Source organism: Myripristis murdjan, chromosome 7 (assembly GCF_902150065.1).
Source record: "Myripristis murdjan chromosome 7, fMyrMur1.1, whole genome shotgun sequence".
NCBI lineage: Eukaryota > Metazoa > Chordata > Actinopteri > Holocentriformes > Holocentridae > Myripristis > Myripristis murdjan.
Genome location: NC_043986.1, coordinates 28,256,676 through 28,282,347, shown reverse-complemented (window position 1 = coordinate 28,282,347; position 25,672 = coordinate 28,256,676). Strand labels below are relative to the sequence as shown.

General features: G+C 41.6%; 1 protein-coding gene across 3 annotated transcripts; it reads right to left on the bottom strand.

The window, feature by feature from the left end:
- Nucleotides 1-1,461: 1,461 nt before the first annotated feature.
- Nucleotides 1,462-19,805, bottom strand: myt1a (myelin transcription factor 1a). 3 transcript variants are annotated; one of them, XM_030055905.1, is made up of 23 exons: nt 19,681-19,805; nt 17,234-17,322; nt 17,085-17,139; nt 16,631-16,673; nt 16,471-16,539; nt 15,466-15,707; nt 13,690-14,814; nt 12,180-12,299; nt 11,512-11,602; nt 11,008-11,121; nt 10,701-10,918; nt 9,647-9,849; nt 8,853-9,065; nt 8,078-8,226; nt 7,124-7,186; nt 6,546-6,614; nt 5,634-5,696; nt 5,443-5,526; nt 5,104-5,325; nt 4,890-4,981; nt 4,231-4,334; nt 3,580-3,723; nt 1,462-2,650 (listed from the first exon to the last, which is right to left on the bottom strand). In XM_030055905.1, the coding sequence occupies exons 1-23, from the start codon at nt 19,703-19,705 to the stop codon at nt 2,507-2,509; spliced, it is 3,741 nt and encodes a 1,246-aa protein (XP_029911765.1). In that variant the 5' UTR covers nt 19,706-19,805; the 3' UTR covers nt 1,462-2,506. The 3 variants fall into 3 exon arrangements, with proteins under 3 accessions (XP_029911765.1, XP_029911766.1, XP_029911767.1); XM_030055906.1 differs by lacking the exon at nt 19,681-19,805 and adding an exon at nt 18,773-19,015; XM_030055907.1 differs by lacking the exon at nt 19,681-19,805 and adding an exon at nt 18,634-18,750.
- Between the last annotated feature and the right edge of the window lie 5,867 nt (nt 19,806-25,672).

Sequence of the window (25,672 nt, the reverse complement as noted above, 5' to 3'; positions counted from 1 at the left end):
TAAGATTCCTTTCATGAACAGAATTAGACCTCAAACACTGCTTCACCAGTCTTTTAGTCGTGTAAGACTGCCACTTATGAATTGAGGTATTCTGACTTTTCTTTCATTAATTGCACCTCATAACCTAGTGCCCTTTAACTGATGCCGATCAAGGGTGTAATTTTTGCTTATACGAAATGAAAAAGCTTCAAACAAGCAGATAATCAACATCTGGGGGTCAGAATACCAAGTCTAATACCAGCAGAACTGCAGAGCTGTACTGGGTATGATGCCACATGGTTTCCCTGCAAACACTGAATGGCTATTCATGTCATTGGGGCAATTTCTGTTTGTAGTGGTACAGTAGAGAGAGAGGGGGGATGACATGCAGCCAGGAATAAACTGGGATTATAAGATTTACGAGGACAGTTAGCCATTGGCTCTTCCTACTTGCGACCCCTATACACAACATTGATAAAATGTGCTAGAGTAGACAATGTAGAGTTGGTGTTAGTTATTTTGGTACCATTTTACAATAAGGTCCTTAAAAGAGTTCATGATTGGCTTATAATTAGGTTATAAACACTGTCAATCATTAATAAACGATTATAAACAGGTTATAACAGTTTTTATACATCAATGCAGGCTCACTATTTGGCAAGATCAAGTTACTTCTGCACTGCATCTATTCTGTTAAATTGCCAATCTTGCTAGTTTCTTACTTGATCTTGCTGAATAGAAATAGAAATATGAAAACTATGTTATAACTTGTTTGTAATTTGTATTAATGGTTTAAAACGTATTTACAACCTAATTATAAAAAAAAAACCTCAAACCCTTTATAAGGGTAGTTATTAAATGTTATCAGTGCTACTGATATTGGGTGGTACTGTTATTGGGTTTTATTCAATGCAGAGGTCAGTGCAAGGGTTCATCATCAGTGTGCAGCTTCACTTAGTGTGACCCCTGGCCAAAAGATTTGTGCATGACTTCTGCACTTAAAAAAAAAAAAAAAAAAAAAAAAACTGAAGTGAAACTGTAAGGAATTAAGTGTAGAGCCCTTGGCAGTCATCTGGGAAACTGACTGTGACTGTTTCCTTCACTTTATGGCAGCGTCTTTCTTTAGTTGAAAGCTTCCACTTTGGGAAAATGGTTGGCACAAAACTCTTCAAGCAGTAATGCAGGAGCATCTCCTCATCTCTGAACAGACTGATAATGACTGTATCATCTGCGAATGATGTGCCTCTTTATATGATGACTCCATCAGTCATCAGTACTGGAGAGGACGTACAGAATCAGAAGCTTGGGAGTGTCTCTCTGAAGTGATCCCAATTTAGACAATTTAGTATTTGTGTGTTGCTTTTGTTTGAAATGTCAATGAACCTCTGTGTTCTCCCTCTCTCTCTAACGCACGCTGGCTAACTGTCCCGGCAAAAATGATAGTTCAATACTAAAAGCAATTCACTCGAATACAGCTAAAGGTACAGTACAAGTTCACCGTGGGTTATCCTTTATTTCAAGAGCAACTTAAAGACTAATCCATACACAGCCATCATTAACACATAGACAATACAAAATAAATATACACCATCACTTTGTTCTTTATCACCAAATAAATACTAAATATGTACAGCACATTATTCCCAGTTCATTGCAGGTGTCTCAAAATAGTTTGTGGAAATAAAAAGGAAAATCATATAAACAGAAGCAAAAACAAAAAATCTTTAGAAAATTATTAAAAAACTTTCAGTTACAAAATATTTGCACTTAAAAAGATCCCAGTATTTCAAATAAATAATAAGATATATAAAACAATTCATAGTTGATATCTTAAAATATTTCCTCCTTGTTCAACAATGCAGAGGAAATGATTCCCTTCTCTTGGTCGCTGTTTAAAAACATCTCAAGTAGCATTTTGTTTAAATAAAAAAGTCAATAAATAGATAATGAATAATAAATACGCCAAAATAAAAAATAATAGAGCAGACATGAATAAATAAGCTATTTTTAAACCAACATTTTCAAAGGACTTAAATAGTTACACAGCAATAGTAAGAATGAATCTACAAACTAGTCCTGGAAGTGCAACATCACTATGCTCATAGATACTATCAACATTACTCAGTGGAGATGGGATATGTTCACTAACTAAGAGAATCTGGTCAGCTTGGGCTATACGACTCAGTATACTGCATTCTAACTTGTTCTGTACCATTGTAATAAGTGGCGCCTTGCTCTGTATACCTTAAGATACCCTCGCTTACACCAACACAGTTTTATTCCAGTGTGCTAACACGCACAGTTTACATCCATACTCTAGTCTGTTCACGTCCATACCTTCATAAAGCAACATGCAAACAGGAAACAAATGCAAAGAACAGATGACAAACTTGCTCCGAAATGATAATAATTAATCACATATCTAAAGGGCTTGGAAAGAAAGGGATGAAAATTGGTGGCCCTCCGCACCCGCCTCGATGCCCCGCCTCCTCTCCTGCTCCTCCGTGCCGTTTGGAGGGGTGTGGCCTCACACCTCGATGCCCTTCACCGCCTGGTTGATTGACTCGAGCAGGGCCCGGTTCTCGGGGTTCTGGTAGCAGTCTTTATTGGTGAACATGTGGGTGAGGGTTTCCACGTAGGTGTCGAAGTTCTGCTCGGACAGCGGCTCCTGCTGAACACAGCATGGACACATTCTCATTTTAGACCGGCCTGCATACGGCCTCACACAAGAGCTTCCAAACCTTACTCAACAACTAACTCTGTAGTGAGACTGGGAAATGCCTGTGGGCGGGAGATTTTAAACACACGCTCACACAGAGACTGAGACATGTGGACAAAGTGCCTTTTGTGACCTGCCCAGTGACAATTGGTAAGAGTGTGTGGCTTTCTGTGCACTCCAGAAAGCTCTGATGTTTTCCTTCTTAGTCCTGCAGACATACCAACTTTGAGAGTCCACAAGTCCAGAAATAGAGTGTTTTCAGTAGCAAAGTAAGGGTGTAAGAATCCCACCCAAAAAGATTTTAAGATTCAGTGGCCTCGGTTCCTGCATTCTGGTGATTGAGACTTGACAAAATGATGTGCCTGTCTATTGGAAGATGTGTCTGAACCATCTGTGTCCGAGTGAACCACTAAATTCATGTTTTTATGCATACTAGCCACAGTAATGGCTACTTTTGATGCACTGCGATCACTTTTTCAATGGTTATCTGTGTGAGGTGACACTCATCATTTTAACGTCCATACTCTCCACAGAAACCATTCAACAAAGTTTTCAGAAGGCAAATCTTCTCCTTTGAAAATCTCCTTTTCTTTTTTTGTGGTGTATGTGAGTTTGGTTCCAACCAGCAATGGAGATGAAGTACATCCCAGAATGCACTGGGTAGACAGGAAACACCTTGAAAAAGTTGCCAATCCATTACCGGGAAAACACACAAACACTTTCACAACCGTGGGCTTATGTCCTTAGCAATTTCCATTTGTTTATGTGAAAAAAGTTAAACATTAGGCTATTATTGAGCATCACCAACTCTCCATGATGGCGTCACCTGTGTGTGTTGGTTCAGTTCGATGGAGATTAATTGCAAAAGCCTCTGTACTCACCATGGTGGGCAGGCGGATGTTGGCCAGACTGCGGATCAGAGCCTGGCTCAGGCCGGACAGCTCCACGAACAAGGCCTCATTCTTCTCCTCGATCTGTTTATTTTCCTCCTCCATGCTCTTCAGGTTCTTCTCCATGGAAGAGATCTGGAGCCCAGACACAAACAACTGTCATGAAGCAGCCAGACAAAAGTGCTTGGCAATGTAACAGGAAAAAAGCAAATAGACCAGTGTATAGAGAGAAGGACGGGACATTAAAACAGACAATAATGTATCATGTATCGATGAAATGTCTTTAAATTTGAAAATCAACAAAGTGACCCTTCAGAGACAATAAAAAGCCTCGTAATGACTTGTCAAACATCAAGAAGAAAACAGCCAACAAACATTCATAGTTCACTTCTAAAATGGTCATAATTCAGCCAATACTTTCCTAAGGATTTAAAACAGCAAGCCAACAACACCAATAAGAGCCACACTGTAACTGTAACTTTTTGGGTGAGTTGTATTTTCTTAACTTTCTAAATATATCTCACTCAGCTCTCAGCTCATAACTGAAACGGTTGCTCCTCTCTGAACCCACCATTTGACTGGGTGCTTGTCCCACTGGTAGTCACTCCAGATGACTGGAATCAGTTCAATAGTTCAACTAACCTGGGTGTGCAGGTTCATCATATCAGCCTCCATCTCTGAGTTGGACTCATTCAGCTCACTGATCTCCTTGTTGAGTTGCTTGATGTCTTCATCGTTGTCCAGAACTGAACAAGAGCAACAAACATTACCAAAGATATCAGCCAGGCCTATAGGAACCTCCTACTACAGATGTGGTGAACATACTTCTGTGAATATGCTGTACGGTAAAGTTCTTAAAGTAACTGGATGACTGTGCTTGCTACTGTGCTATGTGTAAATTCTTCTGATGTCCACCACAGTGCTATAAATTTGCATGTAACCATTGGTGTGTTAGAGAGCATAACAAAGATGTTGAGAGAATCTAAGAGAAAACAAAGCACATCTTGGACTGTTGGACCCACAAGGCAATTGTTTGTCTACAAAACACTTAGATTTAGCTGCACAAGCTGAATTGGAGAGAACATTTCATACTTTTTTGGAGCTCCAAAAAGCCATTGCCCATTACATTGGGAAAGGGCTAGGAAACTATGGTGGTTAACTGTGTGTTTGGTGGTTCTGCCAACTTCAGTGTAGTTTCTACTGACACAGAGCTGAATAGATAAGGACTGAATTTTCATTTTGGGGTCAGCTATTCCCCAAACGCTGTGGTGGAGAAGGCAATGCCCATCCCAGTTTCTTACCATCACTGGCCCTGAACTTGGCGGTGATGTACTCATCTCCAGGGAGCTTGGCTCTCTTCTTGTTGGCCGAGGCTCTGGGACAACCTGAGAGACTGAAGAGAGAGGCGTGATGAGGAGAGGAGAGGCTAACCCTCCACTACATCCCTGTCCCAAACATTTTGTGCTCGTGGAAGCTCCAGCCCCCAGTACCTCTACATTAAGCATTCAAGAATACCTGCGATGTGTCAGGAAGCTGCCGTTGGCGTGGCCGGAACCATCACAGCCTGGCGTTGGGCAGGTCGGGCCTTCTGTCTTGAAGGCCTTCCAGGAAAACGGAGTACCATTGAGAAGACCTTCCTTCTGCCGGCGGGCTGCCAACGGACAGCCGTAGGCACTGCGGTGGGTAGCGTACTTCCCGCTGATGTGGCCCAGGCTATCACAGCCAGGAACGGGACACCTAGAGATGACAGGGGGACACTAATTGACTGCTCTGACTTCCCTTGACAAGACTGTAGGATGGTGAAAGGAGCTACCATCACTGTAAAGCATAGGCAAGCTCTGTGCTGATGCCAACCTCAGCAGTTCTGAATCCTCTTTGTCATCCTTGGTGGGTGTTGATTTGACCCCTCCCTTCTTGGCACGAGGGCATCCAGAGAGACTGGCAAAGAGAAACACAGCAGTGTTTGTGATGGTGGGAAGAGACAGTAGCAGGTAGAATGACAAGATTTTCAAATGTGGACAAGCCATGCCTGTTGGAGTTCATACCTTCTGTGTGAGGCGTAGTTTCCAGTGATGTGTCCTGATCCATCGCAGCCAGGAGTCGGACACCTGAGACACAGCCAGAGCCACACGCTGTTTTAATTTACGTGCTAACATTTTATTTGAAATGCATTGTAGTGATTCATTACCAGCAAATTATAATCCCACTTGCAGATGACATACACTCTTCTTACAGTATAATCATTTGGTAACTTTGTATGTTTGCAGCTCCAAACAAAAGGAAGCTGTTTCAATTGTGAGGACTTCAAGACTCGGAAATCGCGCAAGGTGATTCCAGTAAACTGTGAAAGCCCCAGCCGGTCTGTGATGCCGAAGGATACCAAAAGTATGACAGGAACAAAAGATCGAACGTTGGTGAGTCCTGTTTTCTTGGATGGAGTGCTCCCTCACTGCTGTTTTGGAGACACTTTTGATTTCAGTTCTTTTGATTCTTGACTTCCTGTGTGTAGTTGATGTCCCACAACTAACCACACCAATCCTACAATTTAATCTAAAGAAACAGAGTTCATCTATTGCATCTCAAATATTGGGGATGGTCTTTATAGCAGGCATAGTATTCGCATCTTCATCATATCTGCTTTACTTAACACATTTGGACTTCATGTGCCTTCGTTTCTTTGATTTAGTTTTATAATCGTGCTCGGATTTAGATACAAGTAGCATTAAAATGTCTTTCTGGTTAAATGAGCTATCACAGTCTTGCTAGATTAATACTCTTCTCAAGTTACATGAATTTCAGTTTGGTTCATGTGTTCATATGTTCTTAAAACCAATGCCATTTTAAAATCCATGAATGAAAGTGACTGTGTGTGAGGGAAAGGAGGGACAGGACTATAGCTAAAGTTATAATGCATAGTGAACAGGTTAGAGGTGAGAAACAGGAAGAAGCAGACATACTTTAGTTCAGCAGTGTGGGCAGCCATGAGCGTCCGGAGTGATTTATCAGCGAGAGGACAGCCTGACAGACTGGAAGATACGTTAGAGAGAGACAGAAAACCAGACTGAGAGAAGATCTTAGTCAAGTGTGAATGAGGGGGGAAAAGCCAGCATCTCAACCCAGATTATGGGCATTACATCCAGGATAAAAGAGCCAGGACAGGAAAGGGCAGCACTCCAGCTGGGAGTGTAGAATTTGTTGTTCTGTCAGTAGTGTAATTGTTGGCATGCAATAAAGCAACAATGAACAAAAACAATGAGACATTACAGTAGGTATCAGTGGGTCAGGCCTGGGTCAATAAGGGTGTGTTCACACTTGAACCCTGGAACATTTACTCCTTTAGTCCAGTTCGGGTGGCACCAAATAAAAGCACCAAGATGCTTGAAAATGCAAGTCTTGGTCCTCTTTCAAGACAGCTGTGGTGCAGTTCGCTCATCGGGTTTGAGGAACCGAGAACAAAATGAAGTCTGAACTGATGCTCATATTCAGATGTCCATCATTCTGTAGATGTGATTGCAGGTCCAAATACAGGTCTTACCTTCGATGTGAAGCGTAGTTCCCAGTAATGTGTCCACTGCCATCACAGCCGGGGGTGGGGCATCTGAGGCAGGAAACAGTTCAATGATCAGCGTTTTTGCAACCGATGGATTTTGAACAACCAAATGTATCTTCTTTGCTTCCTAATCGTGGCAATGATGTGCAGCAGAACCTCTAGCTCAAAGGGCGCTTCAATTTTGAAAAAGGCAATGGTGGGAGGGGTTCACTAATACTCATACTAACAATACAATAAAAGTTCTTTGTAAGGCAACTAGTGTTTTTTTTTGTTTGTTTGTTTGTTTTAAACAAAGTTCTTCCCCTAAATTACTATTGGTATATCTTCTGTGTCCAGGATGTAAAACTTTTTTATATGAGTTTTGCTTTTTTGAAATTGGGTCATTGGTCATTTTTCTTTGGCACAAGGATCACAGGCTATCCTGCAATATGTGATATATTGTAAGATATTCAGCTGTGATACATCACAATATCTGTAACTGAAGAGGAAAAAATACCTTGTAAAAGGCAAAAAGATTCCAATAAGCAGGAATCAATCCTGTTTATCTGTTTTAATATGCACAGCGACTACAATGTGAACATGACAAAATAGTTCCAGTTAAAATACCTAACGGCAGGGAATAAATATGCCTCATAGGTACTCAAATGTGCTCTCTCTGAAAATTAAGTTGAAAACAGTGTATTGATAATGTATCTCAAGAGGAAGTGTCACAATATTTCAATATTTTGATATTTCGATATTTTGTCCCACCCCTTGTACATATAGTGAAATGCAATGGAAATAAATCAAAATTGGGCTTCTAAGGTTCGGACAGCATTCAGACTATGTAGAAGCCAGATCAACTTTCTGTTAAGGAAAAGCAAAGCATGTTCTTGCCAAAGTTTGGAGTGGAAGGCTGGGCTGGTGCAACACAGTGGCGATCTAGGAGCTGCGACTTACATGAGAACCTCCTTCTTTGTGTCTTTGGGCTGGAACTTGACCTTGAAGCTGCTGGTGGTGACCTCACCAGGGTACTTCCTGTCCTCGAGGTTCTCCTGCTCCTCTTCTTCAGCGTCTGATGAGGTGTATGAAGGCGCCGCATACTCCATCTCAAGAAAGCAAGACATTAGATGAGATTAGATGAAACGTTAATATTCCATGTGGGGAAGTTTTGCCGATGCAGCAGCAAATAGGAACACAATGCAGCAAAGATGAGTTGAATATTAACAAGAATAGAACAATTAGTAAAAGCTAAAGACAGAAAACTGGTGCTGCTGGCATCCTTCCCATATTCCATCCATCCATATATCTTTGCAGCAACTGATAATAATAGTAATAGATATAATAGTGTGTCAAAATTTAATAAATGTTCTCCAGTGCAATACCCTCCTCTGAATGAAGTTCAAGTAATTCAGTTCCTGGTAATGTACTGTAATACATTATTTGATTAACCAGCTATTATTACATTAAAAGGGCTGTGCATTTTTCATTTATCTGTCAGAGGATGTTATTATATCGTCTGTCCAGTTATTATCTTAACAGTTTCCCAGTACATTTTTTTGACCAATCCAGAGGGATGTTTTATTGTGGGACCATTTATTACATGACCAAGTCCAGTCCAGTCCTTTTTCTTTCTTTCTTTCTTTCTTTCTTTCTTTCTTTCTTTCTTTCTTTCATTCTTTCTTTCTTTCTTTCTTTCTTTCCTTCTAGTGCTATTAGTTGAATGTGTGAATACCTCATCTTGCTCTTCCTCCTTGGCCCCGCTTGGTTTGGTGAAGTCCAGAGGCCCCTCCCACTCTGATGGGGCGTGGCCCTGGGAAGATGTGGCTCCGGTGTGTTGAGAGGAGGAGGATGAGGACGAAGGCTCTGAAGACTGCATGTCCTCCTTCTTTGTCTTCTTCATGCTGAGGTCCAAGGTGCCGTTCTCGTCCACTTCGATGTCTGACTCCTGAGGGGTCCAGATAAATGTAAGTGAAACTGAGGAACAGCTCGAAAACGAAAAGTAGGTTAGCACAGGCTTGTATGCTCAGGAAGTGTTACAAAGGATATTCTCGTCAAGGGAAAGACGGCACTTGTGTTCCCTTTGATGCCGGTAATGTCTTTTACCTTTCTGTTGGTAAAGTTTGAGTTCCTGTAGGTGGTGCTCTTTTTTTGTTTGATCAGCCAAATAAACGTAAAACACATCACTTCCTGTGTACCACACACAGCAAATTGAAAAGCTTCAGTAGCAATACTAATATATATTTCTATTAAAAAGCTGATGTTCATTGCTTTAAACTCTTTAAAGTACTCTAAAATGTATTCAAAGGGAAATGTAGTATTTTTGTGTGCTACGATGGACCAGAAAAGCTTCTCCATGCTAAAAATGCAGAGATGCCCTCGAGCAAGGCACCAACAGTTTCAACACTAAAGACAGTGGTTGTACAGAGCAGCTGCTAACATGAAGGTGTCAAACTGTAAGACTGTGGCACAGGCTGACAACTGGTGAAAAAAATCAGGTTAAACTAATTCAAGTAAAAGACAGTGTACCTTGGTGCAGGGCTCCCTGGGCTTGGTGGTGAGGCTCTCCGGCCGCTCCCAGCAGCGGGTGGACAGGTTGAGGATGGCTGTAGCCGCCATGTGGGCCGCCTCGGCATCCTGACTGTAGTCATAACTACTGGAGGATGAACCACTCTTAGAAAAGCCTCCCGATAGACTGTGGCTGGGTGAGGAGGCCTTAGGGAATGATTTGGCTATATGGGATTGGAGAATGATAAAAACAAGCAGAGCGGATAGACTTTACTATATAGCACATCGACTTCATAAGAAAAAACAAAAAAACCATCCATGTGTGATGTTCAGTGTATTCCAGGAATTATTTTGTGGTGAAGTGATGTATTTTACTTTCTTGTACTCATTTCCTCTCAACCCTCCTTCACCACTTATATCTCACTTAGTGATTCCCTATTTCCTAGAATGAAGTACACCCATTAAAATGCCACATGCCTTGTGGCTGCATTACATTATTACTGATGCTACTGTGTTGGAGAAATTGTCATCTCTGCTTCCTCTTCTTCTTCTACAGTGGCTTTCTCCCTGTTTGACTGGGGAACATCTGTGCAAAATGGCGAGCTAGAAAGAAGCTCTATCTCTTTGCTTCTGAAGGACTGACACCAAAACCCGACATTTGCTGTTGATGTTTTAGATAGCTGAAAAAGATTTCCACAATCAAACATTCTTGTATCTGTACTGAAAGGTGTCATATCATTTATGTTTGGCCAGTTATCCACAGGAATAAAAACAATACACCAGCAAATAATAAATTAGGCCGTATGAAAGGTACAAAACCAGTAGCTGTTTCTAGCTGTGTCAAAGTGTTTTGAAGTGGATTTTTCTTTTATGTTTCTCAGAGAATAACAATTGTAAAAAAAAAAAAAAAAAAAAGCATGCTAACTTTTTTTACTTAAACAATATACTTCAGCAATATCAATCACTTCATCAATAACATGTTAATCAAATTATTCCCTGAACACTGTGAAGTTCAACAGGATCAGACAAAGCACACAGACATGTAATGTGCAGTTCAGGTGTCTGGGTCTCTTACATTTGAAGGCTTTGGGTGAAGTTTCAGTGTTGCTGGATGTCTTTGGGATGAGCATGCGCTTGCCAAACACCTGGACATCAAAGCTTGCATAGTCAAAGGACACCTTTGAGTATTTCTCCAGCTCCTTGGCCAGGTTGGCGCGGGGCGTGGCAGGCACCATGTTGGGCCTGTAGCTGCCATACTGAGGGATCTCCAGCTGCTTCACAAAACACATGGGCCTGGGGAGAAAGGAATATGTTATGAGTTTACTGGGAAATTAATATGAGAAAGAGGGGAAGGCATGCCTCGGTCGGGTTTGGTGTCTCACCTGAGCACTCTGTCGGAGTTGGCGGAGGGTTCGCTGGCTGACGCCTGGGAATGACTCTGCTTGTCCTGGTTTTTGTTCAGCTTGGCTGCTGCTGCGATGGGGCAGCCTGACAGACTGATATAGGAGACACAGGTAAATATTGTCATTTGAAGTAAAGTAAAGTAAAGCTCTCATGAACAGATGAGCATTCATGCACATAAAGTTTAAAATTTACTAAAATAATTTTATGTCAAACAGTGACAAGTATCCCACGTTTCCCCCCTGCTATATTCATGTGAGGGTTGAAAGGTCCAAGACCATTATAGGACACTAAAACTCTCCTCTGAAATCCTAATTCCTTTAGGATTAGCAGCACCTTAAGACTGTCTTCAGTGGTAGGAAAACTCTTGGACACATTCGAATTACATTAAAACTTAATTGTTGATCAATTCAGTAGACTTACATGTTACACAGAAGGTGCTGCATTAATATAATAGTAAAACATAATTTCAAAAACCCATTCACCTGCGGTGTGTGTTGCGATTGCTGTTGACGTGGCCTTGGCCTGTGCAGCCTGGAGTCGGACACTTCAGCACGTTCTCATGCATGGCCAAGACTACAGACAGACAACAGACAGATCCCCAGGTCAGTGTCTTTAGTTGCTGCTACTGCAGTAACAGCAGTAGTTGTAGTAATAGTAGCAGCAGCAGCAGCAGTAGTATCAGTGTTAGCAGCAGTAACAGTAATGGCAACAGCAGTGCTAATAGGGCTACTCCTTTGAGTTATTTACTGAGATTCCATGAACAAGTCTCTTTGTACTTCGGGTTGTCACACTTTGCAGTACTAGTAGACCCTGTGCTCTAGTGATGATACAGTAGGGTGGTTAGAGGTTTTTAATTAATGGATCCATAGGAGGCCGAAGCACACTCTTATGCTATACATTAAAAAACAATAACAACATATCTGACCAACAACCAACTGCAAATGGAAAACACATCAGCATCATTTTACCTTCACCTCACCATAATAACCTGTGATATAATGTAAATACTGCACATAATCTAACTGTACACTGCAGGAACTTTATATTTGAACATTGCTCCACTGGACAATCTATATTGTCTATTGATAATGTTCACATGACTCTTAGTAGTGGCTGATTGGTCTGTTGGTGTTTGCCAGTGTGCACTCACTCTCAGGAGGGATTCGGTCTTTGTGGGGGCATCCAGACAGACTGCGGTGGTGAGGATACAGTCCCGTCACATGACCCGTCCCGTCACAGCCTGGGGTCGGACACTTCACTTCTTTTTTCTCTGGATGGACAGATGCAGGGTTCAGATGGCAGCTAATAATACACACTTTGACACTGTCTGTACATAGAACTCTCTGAGGACCTGATAATGTGATAACCTGATAATAATTTTATTGCTTTTCTCTTATTTGAAACTGCACATATGTCAGATTATTTTTGCCTCTGCAACTTCTGCTGCTGTTATTTTAAGCACCCTCTCAGTGCTGCCGTACCTTTTTATACTGATGCACATGCTCCTTTTTCATACTTGTGTCGGTTGACCTTTTTTATATTTAGGTTTGCAGCTCGGCTTTTAGGTCACTGTTTGGTTTGTATCATTTATCTTGAAAACACTGAGCCGACTCATTCAAGCTCTTTCTCTTTAATTGAAACAGAAACCAGCACTTCAACACTTACAGTTCAATGGGGCTTTTTATCCATCAAATTATGTGCTTACTGCACATTTTTTGCCAGTTGAGTTGAAAGACTCTTCACTTAAATCGACCCTTGGCAATTTGACATAGTGTGCCTTTAAAAAGAATTTTGTGCATTTTTACTATGGTTGCTCGATTATAGCAAAAATCATAATCACAATTATTTTGGTCAATATGGAGATCATGATTATTTAAGACAATTACTCGTTGTCTTTCAAAAAAAAAAATAAAAATGCCTGACTAGCTGAGTGTGCGTTTGGGCATTTCGGGAGGGGTGAAAGCGATGATCTTATTTTCATAATCTCTGGAAGCCAAAATCGTGAATCGGGAAAATAAAATATGATTAAATGGCCAGCCCTTGTTTTTACACAACCTCACGTCACTCACAATAAACCAACTAGCTACCTAAAACTCACATGTGTTGATGTGAATAAATGTTAAGTATTTGCAAATATTATATCTGGAAATTGCTCCCATGATTTTAAGTTTTCTTTGCTGCATCCTATCACTGCAACAACCCAACAAATCCATTCAAGCAAGCCATAGCCTTTCTTATTTTATACTCATACATGTTTTTTATGTTTATGTTTTCTTAAAGCAGTGCATATATGTGTGTATGTGTGTGTGTGTGTTTGGTGAATGCTGGTTGTTTGTATTATTGTACATACGGGTTAGGAGATGCACCGAATCTCATTGTACTCTGTGAAATGACAATAAAGGTATTCTATTCTTTTCTTTTCTATTCTATGGTCCATGAAGGCCCGGCAGTCTGCAGGTTTTGATTCCAACTAAATGTTGTGGCAGCTGATTTAAGTGACTGTGCTTGGATGTGTGTTAATCAGAGGAATCTGTAAAAGCTGCTGAGGTGTTTGGCTGGAATGAAAGCCTGTAGATTCGCTCATGGCTCAGGACAACAGAAAAAACGATCCAATCAGAAGCTTTGTGTTGGGGAGTGAGTGTGGCTGTGTGCAGACATACCTTTGCTGTAGCTGGCGGTGCGTCGTGCCAGGGCGGCGGGCTCAGTGGTCTTGGTGGAGGAGCGATCGCTGTGATAGGGCTGGTAGTCCGGCGAGCTCCTGGCCTCCTGACCTCCCTTCACCTCCTCTGCCTTGAGGGCGATGGCCTGCTCCAGCAGCCCCAGGTTCCCCCGGGTCATGTCCCAGTTCTCAGAGTCGTCCGTCACTCCCGAGCCCTCCGAAGCACAATCTTGCTCCTGTCCTTCCTCCTCCTCCTCTTCCTCCTCCTCTTCTTCCTCCTCCTCTTCCTCTTCCTCTTCTTCCTCCTCCTCCTCATCATCGTCCTCCTCGGAGCGCACTTCTATAATCACAGTTGTTGGTGACGCTTTGTTTGAGTCCCGGTCCTCCTCTTCCTCCTCCACCACCTCACCTGCTTCTTTTTCCCGCCTCTCTTCCTCCTCTTCCTCCCTGTCCTCCTCCTCTTCCTCTTCCTCCTCCTCTTCCTCTTCTTCCTCAGTCATGGGGGTGTTGACCTTTTCTTCCCTGAGTGACACCTCTGCTTCGGATCCCTGAGTGCGTGGACTCAAAGTTTGAGGAGTGTCCGCCTCTTGGCGGACCTCTTTCTCCTCCTCTTCCTCCTCCTCCTCTTCCTCCTCCTCCTCCTCCTCTTGTTCATCCTCTTTGCCGTGCTCCTCCACTGATTCTTTGGCCTGATGGTTGTAATCCCCACTGGAGTACTGGTGGTCAGAGTTCTCCTGGCTAACCAGCTGTCTCTCCACCTCCCTCTCTTCTACAACTTTCTCTTTCTCCTCTACCTCTTCCACCTCCTCCTCTTCTTCCTCCTCTCCTTCTTCCTCTTTTGCCTTTGTAACCTCAGTTCTCTCTGTTTCTCCTTCAGGCTGTTCTGATGGACCATCCTCTGCCACTAACTGACCCTCCTCCTCTTCCTCCTCCTCTTCCTCCTTTTGTTTCTCCTCCTGCTGACAGATATCAGTGGGCTCTGGCTCTGTAACCAGCTCTACCTCCTCACTGGTTTTCTCAATTTCTGCTTCAGTCTCAGTCTCTGGGGTGATACTTTCCGTCTTGTTGTCTTCAGCCGGAGGACAGGCTGGTGTTTCTGGGTCTTCTGATGCCACAGGTGAACTGTCTGTAATGGATCCAGCACATAAATGAATGGATAGTTAGTGATTGTTGGGCAAATGATTCGTCTCTGTCATCCCTACACGGTATGGAACTGTAGTTGGGTTGGGGAAAGCTCATTTGGACTTGTTCAACACTGATAAGCTTTTGTTGAGAAATGAAATACCTCAGCTTTCAAAATGTCCCTTTGTGACTTTTGCTACACCACATCTAATCTACTGTACAAAATCAGTGATACTCCATGAGTGTGACTTTTTCTTTAAAGAATGTGTCAAATTAGAGCACCCTAAAATTGTTTTCCATTCATAGTATTTTAGTGCTGATTATAGTGCTTTGCATTTTGGAGAGATTTGATGGACAATTTATACGTTTCAATGTATAAAAAGATTGTCCCGTTAACTTCAATAGTGTGGCAGAGGGCTGAGATACAACTCAGGATGCTCAGTCACTGTATTTCTGGATTTTCACTGTACTTTCACTTCACTGTATTTTAAATGGCATGTAGCTGCAAAGACCAAGACTGAGTTTTAATTTTGGGTTGAACTAATCCTTCAACCCAAATCCCCATGCTTTATTTGCTTGAATACAACACAATCCATTGCTGTAGTCAGTACTCTGAAGCGTGATTGCAGCAGTGCTTCCTTTCGCTTCCACTCACCTTTCACCGACTCTTGCCTAGTTTTCACATTGTTCTTTTTCTTTTCTTTCAGCTCTTCTTCCTCCTCTCCCTCCTCCTCCTCCTCCTTTTGCTCAGCCTCACTGCCTGCATCGCTGTCTGCGTTGAAGCTTTCGTCTGTCGCCACTTTGAGTGGTTGGTTTCTCTTCTTAGGAGCAGACTGGTTCTCCTCAGCCTCTGCCTCCTCCAGCTTCCTTTTCTTCACAATTGGGCACCCCAGTATACTGGGAGGAGCAAGACATGATGAGTGTGTGAGTGAATTCCAACATCAGTGTGGTCATATAATGTTAATATATTAGGTTTGGACAGGATTATTGATGCTATGCTGTTATTGTCATTAGTGTATATACATAGGACAGAATATCTGCCAATATTACCAACAGTCAACAAAATACCATTTATGAAAGCTCTAAGTTTTAAAGCATTGTTCCAAGTGCATAAAATGTGAATTTTGGACTATGACTTTGACAAGGTTGTTTGTAGATTACTTGCAGATATCTTTTTAGATATAAAATATCAAGTGAGATTAAGTGGACTATGAGCTTTAATTGCATCTCTTCACTGGACGTGGGCTTAAGCCTTGGCTTGAGGAGGAAACATTAGTATGCCTTGCTTTGTATTCTCTTCCAAAAAAAGAAACTTGACATGTGTAAAGCGACCCTGTTACAGTATTTAAGCCATAATGTAATATTTCTCACTTAATAAAAACAATGTCAAGTTTCTTTTTTTGACCATTTTACTGTCATCTGTGTCAAGTTTCTTTCTTTCTTTTTTTTTAACAGTAATCCTAGCTGTTCAGTTGAGCCATTTGATTTAATAAGATCAAATAATCAATATTAATTGTGAGGAACTAAAGCTAATCCAGCTTTAACTTGCTCAGCCTGTATCTCAAAAACCTTACAATAAGAGTGCAGAATTTATTAGAAGTGTAACTGGCATTTTAATAAAAATAAAGTGAACGTGTTGTTGAAAAGGTATGAGCCTTACCTTCTGTGTCGTGAGTATCTTCCACTGACGTGGCCTTTACCATTACATCCAGGAGTGGGGCAGCTGTTACTGAACACACAGGGGAAAAAGTCAGTCTTTTCAATTATCCACTCAAGAACTTGTGATAAGGTCTTTTTGATGTGCAGATTAAACCACTTACCTTAACTCTTGCCTTATCTCTTGCCCCACAAGCTCTAAAGGCACTGAGGGCAAAACAGGAGGAGGGTCACAAGATGCAGAGAGCAAAGTTGATTACTTTCAAGTCATATGAGAGCTCTGACTATTTAAAAAAAAAAAAAAAAAAGTTACTACAGACTTATTTTGTTATGAATGCATCTGTAGGGTTTACACTTTTTACTTGCTAGAGATTTTATTTTTCAAATTTGGAAATTGTTGTATTTTCTGTGTCCATTGCTGTGCAGATATGTTTGGTAAAATTCATCCTAATACATATTGATGAATGCCTCTTGCTGTCTGTAATGCTGTGTGCATGCAATAGTAACTGGGCAAGGGGGTTGCATGACCAATATGTAATTCGAAACCTTGCATCATTACCACTCCCTGCATCATTTGTGTGCATGTGTGTGTGCGTGTGTGTGTGTGTCCAGACTGACCTCTGATGCCTTTGGAGCGGGTTCGTGTTCGTGTTTCTGCTGTGTCTTGGCTCATCTGGATAACAGAAGGCAATGACCAGACTTAGTTTTAACAGGATTCATATATGCTGAAGATAGATAGATAGATAGATAGATAGATAGATAGATACTTTGATTCTTAGGCTCCTCTTCTCCCAGTTGTTGATTGGCTCCCCCCTGGTCCACCTCTGGCTCAGCAGTTGACCTCTGAACTCATTTTCTGTCGAATTGCACACACACACGCACACATGCACACACACATGCACACACACACACACACACACACACACACACACACACACACACACACACACACAGAGGCATGATGCAGCAACCAAGATGACACATCATGACGCAGTTTACTGTTGCTCTGGTCTGGTTACAGCCATTTTCTTCATCCCTTTCATCCCAAACTGCTTGCTGTTAATGAATCATCAAAAAATGTTACCGTGGTTCCAAGCTTGTGTTTGCGGACCCACAGGGGTCTTTGAGGATGCTTTAGATGGTCAGCAGCACATTCAGTCTGATTTCACTGTAAGTTAATCCAGTGAAAGAATATCCCAGATGGAGGATGTATAAAACTGTTGCTATCATAGGTTTCACTCTCACCTCTATAATCCTCTCAATTGGCTCGTCAGGTCTCTATGGGTCTAACTGAGTGTGTGGTATGAACATATCTGACAATCACAAAGGCATTAAATTGAACGGAGGTGACACATTACATGAGATTCTAAAAACTGCACACTAAAAAAAGGTATGGCATATAGAAAACATATGGCCTTTGTTTCATGGGATTTTTTTTCTTTCCCAAATTCATACTTAAACACAGACTTAGAGAAATGTGCTTTGTTGTTCATTATGTTCATGCTACAGAGTCTACTGATGGGCAAAATGCTGATGTCACAGTCACTGTAAATATATGCTCTCTTGGTGTTGAGTGGCTGCCTAATTGGTTTGGCCATATCAAGCCAAGCAATCCCCTATGAAGAGGCTGCTTTTCCATCTCCAACCTTCAAAGTGACTTTGGAAAGGATAATGGGAGTCAGTTTGCAACACTAGGACTTACAGTAGCATCATAACACCAGTATGAATCGGCACTGACTGCAACTAAATCCGGCTGTCTCCCCAGCTTGAACATCACACAGTATACAGTTCATTAGGCTGCACATCACACAACATACTGATACAAAAAGTAATGCCTTCGCTGGCAGTAGCACAGCAGCAGCAGAGATGTAGGCCAGCCTACTAACCAGGACGAGGCCTTTCTGTTCCTCTGAACAGGCACAGTGACAGAATAGAAAACATACACAGGCCGTCGGCTTCCACTGGCTTTATAATGTATTAATCAGACTGACTGGATAAACACCGGCCGCCATTAAGGCAGCCGACACTAACGACCGACATGAGGAGGGGAAAAAATCGTTTTGGAAAGCCTGCCTGCCCAGGATTATTTTAGTCTCTTGGAGAGGAAAAGCCAACAGAAAAGCTGCCGACATCCCCGAATATTGGGCCAGCTCGGGCCTGGACCTACCGCTTCATCCCACCCTGCCTCCTGCGGTAGAAATAAACAGCAAAGCCTCCAGCTGGAGCCGGGATGGAGCCGCAGCCTCCGAAAATACTGATAAATAACTGTGCTTTTATCGTCTTTGTCAAAGAGAAATATGCCTTACCTTCCGTTCAGACTACTGCCCTCCCCTCCCCCTCCGCTCCGACATCACCGGCCTGACAGATACACGTTCACGGCAAAACACTGCGATGCGCTGCGACCGACGGCAATAACACTAAAAACACGGCGGAATACAGTAAAGCACGCTAGATCAGTGTGAAAGTTGCCTCAGACCGAGCCGAGCACCCCCGAGGTGTTCAGCACCCAGGACAGAGCCGGCCGGACCTTCAGCACCATGGACAGAAGCCTGCTGTGCTGCCCCCTGCAGGCCCACAGGAGACCTGCATCGCAGCTCTAATGGAGGACGGGCTGCCAGGCCTGGGCCACTGACGGCCTGCAAGCGCACATCATGATGTGAATATTTAAAGAGCCGCTAAGCAGCTGGAGGACGGAGGGAGAGGAGCCCAGTCAATCACACCGAGCCTCCCCCACCGCCACAAATTATTCACACGACCTTAAACTCTGTTTGTTTTTGCTTGTTTAACTTAGCACGGATTGTACAAATTGTCACAAATAAAAAGTATAGTATTAGAGGTAACAATAGAAGTGACTGGGGTAGTCGTCTACTATAGCAACAATACTAACTTTGTTGTAGTGGTGACAGTAGTAGTAGTAGTAAAAGTAGTAGTTGCAGTAGTAATAGTAGTAGCATAAGTATTATTCTCATTACTGATATACTTTTAGATCAACAACAACAACAACTACAACTACAACTACTACTACTACTACTACAACTAAAACTACTTCTGCTACTGCTACTACTAACAGTACTACTTCAAAGTGGGACAGCCTGTCACTTCTAACTAAAACATAATCAGTTTTCTGACATGACTTTGGGAAAGTTTACACTGTTTGAGTGGAGTGCTGTGTGTAATGCTGAGTGTCAGGCTGTCAGGTGGACAGGAGACTCACCTAGGAAGTTTTTCCACAGCTTCATGTCTGCTCTGGTCCAAACTGTCTGGCACTCAGCCTCAAGCCGCTCCGGCTCTGGAACAAACTCTTCAGCCAATCAAAGGGAAGAGCAGTCTCACTGGCTCCGAAAAAAGCCAATCAGAGAGCAGAGCTTTGTTCCTGGGTCCCGAATCGGCCAATGAGAGCCGGGGCACACTGCCAGCTGTCCACAACAACAATCACTGAAACACAAAGGAAAATGTGTCTCCATCTGTACCACTACTACTACTACTATTAGTAGTATTACTACTACCAAGAATAATAATAAAAATGATATTATTATTATTAATAACAACAATAGCAACAACAACAACAGCAACAACAACAACAACAATAATAATAATAATGAAAAACGCTGTATCTGCTCTGTTCATTGGTGTACACATTATGTATGGTAAAATTAATCTTTATATTTTTTTAATTTATTTTTAATGAAATATAAGGATGTGTGCTGTGTGCAATGCAGTAACTGGGTAAGGGGGTTACATTAACTACTACTACTACTACTACTACTACTACTACTACTAATAATAATAATAATAATAATAATAATAAATTATTAAGACTTTTGTATGTAAATTAGCTGTCGTTTGTGTGTAAATTAGCTGTCACAATCACAACTAATTGTTGTGTTACATGGTTGAACTATGTATGAGCATAAATTCAGTCTGCTTCAATCTCTGTGTGCAAAAGTTAAACGCTGAAACTCAGTCATCTTCTCTTCTTGCTGAAGTTGAATAAAGTTGAAACTTTTTTCCTGATGTGTGACTAATGGGACAGCATATGCTGTGTCTTAACAGATCTTCTCAGGTCCTGAACCCCCCATGACAGATGGCAGGGCAGATAATAATCACCCTCCACACCCCCCACCCCCCTCACACACACACACACACAGCACACACAGGGGCCCTGATTGAAGTCCAGGGCATCTGCAGAAGGCTGAATGAAGCAAGAGGGGAGGGGTCATTTCACTTTGACTTTTCACACAAAGTTTTATTTCAAAAGAATAAAAGATGGTAATATTTTTTATTAGTAGCATTAGTAGTAAGAGTGCCAGCAGTGGCAGTATTAGCACTATAGTATTAGCAATAACAATTGTTTAGGTAGTTAGGCAGCAGCAGTATTTTTGTTGTTAAAATATAACTTTATTTCTATAGCACTTTTGGTGAGTTTTAAATTTGGGAAACTATTCCAGGCTCTGAGGGCAGCAAAAGCAGCAAAAGCAGAGGTCGACCTCAGATTAGATTAAATTTTTATTGATCGCTGTGGGGAAACTGGGTCACTGTTGCAGTAAATAGGAACAGCATCCAGGAAAGAAAAACAGGATTATAAAGAGAAAAATAGATTATACCAAGAACAGCACAAATGAGGGGTGAATCTACACGCACAGCTGACAACTGAACTAGAACATGGTAAGTAGAATGTATGAGGAGTGAGTGCTGGGCCTGGAGAAAAGTCTGGATTAATTTGCTCAAACAAAGAAAAGACTGACTGCAGAATATAGACGAAAATGAAGCCAATCAGAAAAAGCACTGTTTGAACATATGACAATATGGTTTTATGATAAAACATGTACTCAAATTATACTTTTTAAAAAACCTTTGCTGTATATATATGTTAAGCTATATGTCATAGAAAGGTAAAAGTCACAAAAGAAGCAAACTGGAGTGCATCCGTTAGAAAATAATGTTTGACTTTAGTTGAATGTTTTTACTCTTTAGTGACTACTTGGTTGGCTCTGGTATTTTTATTTTTATTTTATTTTATTTATTTATTTATTTTTTTTGGTAATGTCACATGCTTTCATTTCATTGTCTGAAAAGCTGTTCAAACCAGATTTTTTTTTTTTTTTTTTTTTTTGCACATTTCTCACACACGTTATTAGTCATTTATTTATTATTCAATATTGCATTAATAAACTAATTCAGAGTTTGCCTCATCAATGACTCAGTAGCCTTACAGAGCTCCTAACACTGAAACTATTTCATTTAGTTTTTAGTCTTATTTTAGCATTATAAATGCTGTTTGAGAGGCTCTTCCACCCTGAGAACTATACAATTAAGAGAAAAACACTGAGCACAAGGAGTGTTTCGGGATGAAGATGTATAAGATATTGAACGTCAGCACAAAATATCAGCTTTCAGCACCTCCAGTGGAAAACACATTATCAAAAATATCATTTCTTTAAATAGGAGTGGAGGCGCTGAATGCATTGCACATTGCACCACCAATCACACACCTTTAGGAGTTCTATAGTTGCCAATTTTACACACACACACACACACACACACTCACTCACTCACTCACTCACTCACTCACTCCTTAGGCAGCTTGTTGTTCAGTGGCCTGGAAAGAATTGCGATAACTCCGCCCCAAAGTGTGAACAGCCTTTGTTATTGTAATAAGCCTGGAACATAAGTGTGTGTGTGTGTGTGTGTGTGTGTGTGTGTGTGTGCATATGTCCACTGTGTTTGTGCGCAGTGAGAAAAGCTCTCCTTAATCCAGCTGTTAATTATTATTCCAAAATTAGAAAGAATTACTAGTTATATTATTTGACATTTGCTTCTGCTATCTCTGATTAGGTTTAAATCTTAGATTCACTGTTGCACCATCAAATTTTACACATTTAACAGATTTGAAAGCACCACAACTGTGACAGAGGTCTCTCAGTGCAACCACAGCTCTCTTTCTAAATAGTGAAGTTACACATAGTTGACACTTGGTCCTCTAAAAGATTGATGAAGTGGTTGCAGGCCCTCCCACCAGCACCACCCCCACAACAACACGCCTCAGTTGGCATCTGTATGTAAATCAGCATGATGGTATGCAGAATGCCGCCTACCATATTTACTAACTAAGATGGAAATCGTCTAAAACCACAGGCCGCTGTCAGATCTCTATAGGAGCACTTCAAAAATGCATAATTTCAGGGTAGTGATGAACGTAAAAATCCTTAACAGCAGAAAAATTCCTCTGCTCACACAGTTATTTTGCATTTATCTAAAGTTAAGGGGGAAACTGGCATGGAGTTTTTTTTAATCCCTTTTGGAGTAATACGAAGCTGTAAGTGATTGCGTTTACAAATCCATAATAAACCCAGCTTCCTCAGGTCACGCGTGTTGAAGAGCCTGTTCAAATGGTCTTAAGTGATCTCAAGTAACAGAAACATGTTGTCCCTAGCGGTGGGAGGACAGAGCAGTGCGTGCCATCAGGGGAAAAGACCGGACCCAGTGCTCAGCGTTTGACCTCTGACCTCACCTCGATGCCTAGAGAGAGAGGTCAGCACCCCAGGGAGACCTCACTCTTTCCTCAGCTGACCCCTTGACAAACAGTGATAGCATAGCTGAGCTTATTTACTGGCTCTGAATGCATCACACGTGCCTCCCTCCCAAAGGGCTGACGGGGGAGCGAGCTACAATGAGACAGCTTAATTAAGCAACCCTTACAATATTGCACGGTTATCATGGAGGCTCTTGCTGAGCTGGTGGCCCTTCTGGCCCTGCAGGAGTAATTGGAGGAGGAGGCGGGGCAGGAGGAGTGAGCTTCTTGTGTTTTGTTGGCCAGGAAGTGTCAGGGCACTCTGCCTTAATGTGTTTCATTACTGGGCTTTCACAGCCTGGCTGCAGGTCCTCACTGTGAATGCACCACTGAGCGGAATCCCTTAAGTCTGTGGAAAATCTGTCCTTATCTGGAGTGTGAGGCCTTGGTATTTAACACTGAGGCTTCACAGCCAGAGGGTTGTAGGTTCAATTCCTGGCCCTATCTGTGCAGAGATCGTATATTTCTGTGTGTTCTCCTGGTTTCCTCCACAGCCAGGTGGATTCAACACTCTCTACCAAAGTTATGAATGTGAGTGAATCTGTGCTCGACCTGTGATGGACTGTGATGGACTCACCTGTTTCTTTCTCAGCCAGTGCATGCTGGGATAGGCTCCAGTGCCCACCACCCTGAAAAGGAATAAGCAGCATGTAAATGAATGAATGAATGAATGAAAATAGTATATCTATAACACAGGGATGAGGTGCTCTTTATTCAAACTGATGATGGTGTCATTCTCCTGGATTTGCAAGCATTTGAAGGAAGTGGAGGGGATGTTTGTTCATATCATTAGGTTAGGGGCCATGCCCATAAAATCACAAAGGTTATGAGGATTATTATATACTTCAGCAGTACAAGTCCCTAGAAGATGTGCAACATGGCAAGCTTTTTTTTTTTTTTTTTTTTTTTAATTTTTCTTTGTCTTGATTTTGGTTTGTCCTCATGTCTTGTTCTGTGTTGCTGTAGGTTGAACATTTTAATTTGTGTGTGTGTGTGTGTGTGTGTGTGTGTGTGTTTAAATAATGTGTTTAGCAAGGAATTTTGGTTGTATTTGAATTGAAAAATAAAGTAAAATATAAATCAATAAAAAATCCCCATGCATTTTCCAGTCCAAAGCCGCACAGTATCTGCTAAATGATTGAATCTCTCCTCTCAGTGTGTTGGATAGGACATCTGCCTAATGTCAAAAGTCTTTTGTTGTGTTGTTGTTGTGCCACCTGAATGAAAAAAGATTATCTTAATTCAAAATCTAAACATTGCTGGCTAATGACAGAGCCAGTCATATTCTCCACCAATGCTGAACCATTCTCCAACCTGCAGAGATTTCACTCCTATCACCTAAGTACATAAAATGAATTTCATCAGCATGTAAACATGCCTGCAGGAATCTATTTCTGTTAGTTTTAGAGTCATCGTGAAGAACTGTCTAATGGTGGAAATCCCAGATCCAGATCACCACCATAATCCAATCAAGTGTTGCTCTACGTCCACCACATGTCATGTAAATGTTCTGGTAAGGACTGCTTCCAGGCCCTAAGCCCTGGGTTTAGCTGTCGGTTCTGTACAGGGGGAATAAAGAGTAGAAACAAGAAAGGAAATGTGTGAAAAGACTTGGAGCAAAGCCATTAGCGGCCCTGGGTTTCACTGATTCAGAGTACCATAAAACCCTTCTGCCAGCACTGCAACTCTTCTTGCAGTAATGACAGACATGATGAGCATCGGTGCTCAAAAGGGGAAATCTGACACAATTGAAGGGTCTAATTAGCAGAGCTCTGGCCAGTTTCATTGACATATGCCGCTATGCTGATGCAAAAAGAGAGGCCTGAGAAGGAAGGAGACTGGCCTTAGGCATCCAAACAGAAGGACGGGTCAAAGACTGTAGAGTCGTAAAAACAAGAGGAAAGGCAAGCTGACACTGCCTGCAGGCTGAGGGAGGAAGTGTGACCGCTGAGGACTGACAAATACTGCAGATTCTCTGACTCACTGTGTACTTTTTCAGGAGGCTCAGTCTGTCCCTGCAAAAATTAGTGGATACACACCTGACATTAGCAATATAAGTTAGATTATATGTATTTGCCTGCCATGTTACAGAGAGTCCTATCACCAGAGAGAAAAAGGGAAGATTTAATGAGGAAGTTGCATGCAGATTAGATTAATCTTTACAGAGCCACTTATACATTTCTGATGTAAGGTTTCTAAAGTAAGACCAAAGACTAGAGTACCATCATACAATCATAAACCCAGTATATGTAATGATAAATCATGTAGATACAGAAATATAGCAGTCTATAAAAGGTTATGTTTGGTTTGTGCTACACAAAAATCCCATTAATGCATCTGAATAAATACACAACACAGGCTGAACTGCAGTGAATTAAGTACTTCATGAAAGTAGATAGATAGATAGATAGATAGATAGATAGATAGATAGATAGATAGATAGATAGATAGATAGATAGATTTTTTTTTTTTTTTTTTTTTTTAATGAAGAATGCTCTTATGGTCCCAATTTTATCCACAGTGGTAGTTTAAGGGGCCATTCAGATACACTGATCTTTACCATAGAGTCCAGACTGTGTCATAGATCAATGTTCACATTCATATGGAGAAATAAACTAAAGCAGTTTCTCGGTGT